The sequence below is a fragment of the Carassius carassius genome, chromosome 44 (assembly GCF_963082965.1).
Source record: "Carassius carassius chromosome 44, fCarCar2.1, whole genome shotgun sequence".
NCBI lineage: Eukaryota > Metazoa > Chordata > Actinopteri > Cypriniformes > Cyprinidae > Carassius > Carassius carassius.
In genome coordinates, this window is record NC_081798.1 from 12,858,798 (window position 1) to 12,866,583 (window position 7,786).

Below are 7,786 nucleotides of genomic sequence, written 5' to 3' on the forward strand. Positions count from 1 at the left end.
AAGATCTAAAAGCAGTTTAGCAGCAAACTTTTTGAAAACTAATATTTATGTAATTCTCAAAACTTTTGGCCACGACTGTACATTTACTCTCTGGCATTCTTTTGAGCTCAAACATGCCTTTTTTAATGCAAATGAGGCTCATTATAAAATTCACCTTATTCACAAAGGTCAGCATGGTTAGCTCAGCACAATTAATGTTGCAGTATATATAATTTTATATATATATGTATAAAACAAGTCTCTTGTGCTCAATAAGGCTAAATTCAAAAATACAGTAATAACAGCAATATTGTAAAAATATTGTGACTGTTTCTATTTTAATATATTTTTAAATGTAATGTATTCCTGTGATGGCAAAGCTGAATTTTCAACATCATTACTCCCGTCCTCAGATTCTCATGATCCTTTAGAAATCATTCTATTATAAAGTAATTTATTTGAAATAGAAATTGTAACATTATAAAAGTCTTTACTTTCACTTTTGGTGCATCTTTGCTGTTAATTAAAAAAACATAACTTACTAAGCCCAGACTTATGAATGGTAGAGTATTTACACATTTTCTGTCAAAGTAAAAGTAAAAAAATGTTGTTGTGTGTGTTTGTGCCTTTACCTGATTTGCATAATTCCTTTAGTGGATTGGTAGCTAAGACAATGCAGACAGCAATTCTTTTTATTCATACTTTTAAAAAAAATCACAAAAACCTTAAAATGCCTTTTTGTCCTACTTTTTGAAGTGTTTTGACCAAGGTTTCCCCATCACCACAAAGCTTGAGCCACTCTAACACGCCATTAACAAAGTTAACTAAGGTTGCACAAAACAGCACCCGTCTCTAACACTGCTCTTGACCATGTTGAAATCACCATGTCTCTATTTTCCTCCCATTCATTTCCTGTGACTGCCTAAAGGCACATTGTTCCACAAGGTGCTAATTAGGAGCGGAGAACGTATTTTGAGCATGGAGAAATTAAGCCATTATCACAACGTGAGCCCAGCAAGACACCACTTAGGGAAATGACTCAAGCCATTGCTCGCTGTAATTACACATTTTGGGTTTTGGACGCTTTTACTCGTGCGCAATTACATCTTTTCCCTCACCTTCAACCATCGCTGTGGAGACCATGGTGAATGTTGGCGAGGGCATGGCATGGCATGGCTCTTCTTGAACTGAGAATTTCCTTTTGATCTGCATGTGGAATGGGGAAAAATACAAGGTAGATCACCTATTCTTAACCATAGGGCCACGACCTATGGGCCATGAGCGCCACCTGGAGGGCCGCAAATAAACTTTACATTTTTCACCTGTGGGCTGCGAGGGCTGCGGGACCAAACAAGTTATGAATAGAAGACACCAGAATGACCACTGTTATCCATGAGACAGTTACAATACACCATCCCACCACTAGTGGCAGTAATGCCTCAGTTGTTTAACAAACACTAATAAGCAGAAGAAGACACTCAGTCAACCGTAGCCTGAAGGAAAAGTTACGCCTGTTTCACCCCTGATTTCCACTGCATACGTCTGCTGCACGTTACGGCTCCGACGCAGTTACCGGAGCTGATCATGGCCACTCTAGTCTATGCTTGTGTTTTCACCAGACACTCCGCGGCACTTTTCAAAAGCGTCCCAGAAGTAGCTCTCCGCACTGCTTCGCTAAAGATAGGCACCTAGTCTATTTCTGACGCACCCCACGTCCAAACCGCACAGCAAATACAAAATAGAGGTAAAAAAAAATCATGTGCATTTCAAAATAAACACCCTGTGCAGATTCCCAATTGTATTTCACATTAATATATTCATGCGGCTAGAAATAGATGACAAGAGGTTCATCCTTAAAGTTGAAAAACGTCACATTATTATATGACACCACAGATCCTTTTTACAAGGACAATTAAAAAAAGAAGTGGTGCGGAGTTTAACTGCAGGAGTTGTATGACTGGAATAAACATAATTAAACCGGAGAAAACATTAACATTTAGCCAACCATGTTAGATCACACAGAAATCAAGAAAAACAATTTTGGACCATAGGCTGTAGTGTTGGACAGGCAAATCACGTGGTCTCGCGAATCCTACCGCTGTAATCCACCTGTACCGAGTGCTGTGCTGCACACGCTGAATTACGGCTGTTTCACACATACTCCGTCTGAAGCGCGTATGCGTTGCATTTTTTTTTTTTTACGCATCCATGTTAATGGATTCCAGCGTTCACACTGTCTGTCAGTGCGTTCCAGGAGCGGTCCGTCAGTGCGCCTATATTTTTTCATTTGCACTTTATTTAAATTATTTTGAAGAATATTAATTTGAATTTATTTTAGCAAAAATATTTTATTGTTTTTATTTATTTTATATAAATCTTATTTTTTTGTAAGTAAAATCTGTCAAATCTTACTGATTTTTTTTGTGTTAATATGCCTGACTTGAGCCTTTTAATTTTGTTCTTGATGCAGATTGATTGGTTCCTTGAATCCTGCAAGTGGATTACATTTAGTTATTGAATACAAATCAAACCAAGGCTGAGATCAATAAACCAATACAGTGCTAATATTTGATTGGGCCCTGGGCCACTTTGTACTGTAAAATTTGGGCCCCGACATCAATAAGGTAAAGAACCCCTGAGGTAGATGGCTTTAATTGGTTGGGGGGCGTCTGGCGAAGCAGCCGGTGTGCAGCTTCACCTTCCAGCATTGGTAAGAGTCCTTAGAGATGCGCTCTTGGGACCTGCCGGATATGAAAAATGGAATGAGTATGCAGCTCTGCCCCGAAATAGTCACCAATATGAGACCATCGTTTCATGGTGGGAGAAATGATTAAGTTAGCTTTTGCCTCAGGGTTTGGGTGCTAACTAGAAGGGGGTGGGGAGGAGGTGAGCTTACATTGTTGATTTCCATGTGCTGCTGCTTTGTATGTGTTTTTGTTCAGAGTGCTAATAATTATCCGTCCATTCAACTCTAGCTCCACTAACACCCCTTACTGTGAGACTGTTAATGAAATGAAATGGGGGGCAGGGAGGAGGAAGCACTGAAAGGTGTTAGAAGAGCTGAGAGCTCTTAAAGGAACCTCATGAACACTTTTGGCTCGGAGTTTGACGAAATAATAGAAGGTTCATGAGGTGCATGCATTCTTGTTAACAAAGAGCTTGTAGGTCTTTATAAAAAACAGAAACTAAATAATTAATCTATATCTGAGGCCACACCTACTACATGTTTCTACAGCTTTTCCAAGTGCAAAACACATGTTGTGTGAATCCAAATTAAAGCTCTATAAAAACTTATAAATATTTATTAACTTTTGGTCTATATTTTGCTATAAATGGGTAAAAAATTTTATTTTATATTTAAAAGCTGATCCTAGATACAGCTGTGCTGCTACGGCTTCTGGGCTCACTGGACAGCATATTTACTCGGCATATAAATAAGCATATATTTATTTGTATTTAAAATGGATGTAGATACTGTAGTTTTGTTTTATGCAAGTGTAAAATGCATTTATATAAGTGATATGGGGTAAATAAAAATAAAAGTCCATAAATGGAAAAAAGAAAAATCTGGTCTATCTTTTGCTGTCAATGAATGCCAGTGATATAGGATAAATTCAAATTGTAACTCCATTAATATATAAAAATTAGTCCATCTTTTGCTATCAGTGAATAGAAATTGGTTTTTACTTATGTCAGTGATGCAAGGTAAATTCTAAAAAAAAAAAAAAAACATTTATTGGCTTTTGGTCCATCTTTTTCTGTCTGTGAGCAGACATTGACATTTAAAAATGTATCTAAATAGTTTCACTATATGTGCAACCGAAAAAGCAGCACATTTGACAGTTGCACCCCCGGTTTGCCCTCTCAGCGGAGGTAAAGGCACTATATCGGTGTGTTCTTGTTCTTGAATGCTTAATGATATGCCCGACTGACAGTGTAATGCTAAACTCACCTGAAAGCGTGTAAACCCCCCCCCCCCTCCCATCTCGCTATTAACCCTCCTGCCGCATGAGCTCCGTTCCCCACTTAATTAACACCTTGCTCTGCTGAAGCTGCTTAACAGTTAGCTCTAACACCTCAGAAAGAGCTGAAAAGAAGGATCACATTTAATAAGCTTTGCTCTGGGTGTTGCTGAAAGCTCTTACCTTGAACATCCGCCTGTATCACCTCAGCTGAAGCAGTAGGATCTTCCATGTTTCCTGTGTGCCTTTGGGGATTTCCTATAAACAGTGTAGACACAAAACACTACACAGTCTTAGGCTGTTACTGCCTGCATATATCTGATAATGGATGTTTCGGCTTGAATTTCTTACAGAATAATTGTTTGCTCACTTATAGATCAGACTGCGACCTCTCTGAGCTCTCTGACTGAAGAAGAGCAGGCCAAGCAGGTTCTGGATCTCTCTGAGGAGCTCAACCGAAGAGTGGCATGTGTGAATGCCTCAACCCTACCAGCAGGGTAAGAATGCAGATGTAGAATACATCCATCCATCCGTATATACATCCATCCACATTGGTATATCATATCTACTGTTCTGCCTGTCTCTCTCTCTCTCTCTCTTTCTCTCTATGTATTTGTCTGTGTCTGTATGTCTATGCACATCTGTCTGGTCATGTGTGCACCTCTGTGTCTAATTGTTCCTGTCTGTCTATTATCTACACAGGGAAGGTTCTCCTGCTCTGCTCACTGGGAAGGTTAACCAGCTGGAGCTCATTCTCCGACAGCTGCAGTATGACCTAAGGAAGGTAAGAGTCCCAAACATAATAACAGGCCTTTAATGGGCAAACATAATGCTTCAACAAATCCTTAACATAGCTGAACACGCACTGTTAGCAGCATTCACCTCAAGGTAGTTATTTGTAACCGCATGCTTTGTTATTATCCTCCAAAGGAGCAAGAAGACAAGGCTATGCTCCAAGAACAAGTTCAACACCTCCGACAAGACAACCTTCGACTGCATGAAGAGAGCCAGACAGCAGCCGCGCAGCTGAGGAGATTTACTGAATTGTTTCTGAACACAATTGACAAGAAACCTTGAGCTGAACTAGTCCACGACTTCCCCCCGTTGTGCTTCGCAAACTACATAACCCAAGGATAAGTAGTCCAGCGTACTGTAAAAAAGATGTTAGGGGAGAAATTTCAGCATTTGAATGTGAACGTGTGCAGAGCTAATATGCTAACACACTAAAAAAAAAACTAAGTCGTAGTTGGCAGGACATGAGAATGTGAATGAGAAAAGGGAGAGTAAGAAATTAAATAAGGTATGTGATATGGGCTGGAAGGGAAAGATTTAATCTTTAATGACCAATCGAAGGGTACGAACATGTGTTGATCGTGTAAGTGAATGTAATGCAAAAAGCCGTGATTTCTTTCTAAAATCTTTGGTTCCATGGGCTTAACATCTACAAGCTACCGATGTAACTCAAGTTCACTCCTGGCTTAGTGGCTGTCCACCCCATCATTTGTCAAAATGTAGACCAGCCATATGCAACGTTCCTTAGTATCCGAAGCTCCCCAAGACTAAGTGTATTGTATACCTGTTTTTGTACAGAAAGTAACACATTGAAACAAATGTTGTAGCAATAATTTAGCTGATGCTGTAATCACAGAATTGTTCAATAAGATTAGCACTGAGTGTGATTTTTGGTTGTATTCTAAAGCTTTTATGTAGGGAAACAAAAACAAAAAAAGATGTTTGTGTGCCTGATGTTATTGGTGGTAAAAGGATCGTCCCTCAGTTGTTTTCGTTAAATCATATGACTGTCTGAGTGCTTACAAAATCCATGCCCACTGCTCTTATCCATTAGGAGGCTGACTGGCGTTGTTTTACCCAAACAGACATTAAACAGTTGAACTTGTGTGGGTGGGCCAGTACATGCAGACTAGCACCTGTAAACCACTTAATATAAAAGCCAAATTCTGCTTGTTGGTGTAAAGTACCTCAGAAAAGTGTCTTGTACCTTCGCCCTCTTATTTAAGCTTATTTAACCTAAGATTGTTATTTTAATGAGAGTATTTTCCTTTTCTGCACTAAAAAAAGAGAGAGAGTAATGGCTCCATGTGGCAGTACTTTGTATACTTGTGTACCTTGTCAGCAGTACTGTGTATAGCTTGGCTGAGAGATAACTGTAAACATAAAATGGTTTATTTCTGGGAAGTTCAGATGTTCAGATGCTGCTAGAGGACAGGATGTTGTTTTTTATGGCCTTTTAAAGATGTTTTTATTTCTTTGTAAATCTGTTTCATTGAGGCTGGAATGAAAAGCTTACCTTTGTAAAATAAAGTTTAGGATGTCAATAAAGTAAGACTTGTGTCATTTTGATATGGAGCTTGTGTTGGATTTCTTTAACTGTAGGGAAACGATTCATTACGTATGCAAAGATGGCATTATTAATTTGGATCATCATATCTTGCATTGGTTTTTTAAAATCCATTATTAGTGTAATTCATTAAAATTAATACATTTCGATGTATAATTTAATTTTGGAAACATTGCCAGTTTTGGTACAGTGTTTGGTCATTGTCCAGTGTAAAATCTGCCAATCAAATTGCAGTTCATGATAATGTTAATTATTTAAATACTTATTAACTTACAACCTGTTATGCCCTTGGCATGTAGGGCAGCAAATAATTATTTAAATATTATATGAATATTAATTACAATGAGCAAAGTTCGATGTTTAATTTTAGGAACACTTTTATTTATTTTAGTACCGTGTTGGGTTTACGTCCAGTGCAAAATCTGCTTTTTTTTTTTTTTTTTTTCATGGTAATGTTAATTGTTTAAAATATTATAAGATTGTTAATTTGTTAAAATGGATATATTTTGATGTTTAATTTAAGAAACCCTTTTAAAAAATTAGGTCAATGCCCCATGTAAAATCTGGGTAATGAATCAGTTGAGAATCCATTAATCTAAAGGAAGGGATTTTAAACTTGTGAACTCTGTATGTGTCTCAGCTTGCTTTTTGAAGCTGTTTTTAAAAGCCAGTGATTGATCGATACTGGCTTGTGTTATTGATCAGACACTTTGGAAGCTGGGGGCACCTCTGCATGACAAAGTGTGACCATCCATGAGCTTCTCCACAATGTTACTAGTAAGAAATATGACCAAGAACCAACCTGTTCAACCCACTTCAGAGATGTTTGTGACATGTTTTAAATCTATGGCTGTGGTGTTGTTTTTGATGGATTAAGATAGATTTAAAGCTGAGAAGATGGAGGAACTTAAACACAGGGAGCTGAATTGTGACATCGTCAATGACCTATTTTAGGAGTGTGTGTTATTCGTGAAAACGCAAAGAAAAATCAATACATTTCTCCTTTTGCTGGTTGTGATTGAGAACAGAAATGGCAGCACTGCCCTACATCTGTGAGAAACCAGTGGAAAAATGTCAACCTTCTTAGGTGACCTGTGATGGATGACATGGACCAAGGTGCCTCTGCTCCTGTGGGAACTGACAAGGTGAAACATTGGTGTACAATTGAGGGTCATTCCAAGATCCTCAGACCAAGATTGGTCACTGTATCTTTGCGTGAACAACGGATAATAAATAAGGGTTAAACTGGGATTTCAGAAGTGAAATCTGAATGTGATTGTGATGCCCTAGACACCAAGATATGACCTTCGCCCAGGGTTGACAAAGAAACTATTATTATTATTATTACTTAAACAAAAAGGTAACAGGTGACCAAATTTAACCCCTGTGAAAATCTAACATTGCAAAAAGTCTTAATTATAACATAAAAACTTCATTATGACATACTAAGTCATAATATGAGATAAAATGTTGAAATTGACAAAAA

At 38.0% G+C, this 7,786-nt stretch overlaps 1 protein-coding gene across 2 annotated transcripts in view; it reads left to right on the forward strand.

Annotated features, from left to right (window-relative positions):
- The window catches only part of sipa1l2 (signal-induced proliferation-associated 1 like 2), an 82,120-nt gene extending 75,820 nt beyond the window's left edge, over positions 1-6,300 (forward strand). For both annotated transcript variants that reach the window (XM_059537866.1, XM_059537867.1), the window contains 3 exons: positions 4,318-4,438; positions 4,644-4,725; positions 4,872-6,300. In XM_059537866.1, the coding sequence (XP_059393849.1) occupies positions 4,318-4,438; positions 4,644-4,725; positions 4,872-5,018 (350 nt within the window). In that variant the 3' untranslated portion in view covers positions 5,019-6,300. The remainder of the gene's footprint in view (positions 1-4,317; positions 4,439-4,643; positions 4,726-4,871) is intronic.
- The last annotated feature ends 1,486 nt before the right edge of the window (positions 6,301-7,786 follow it).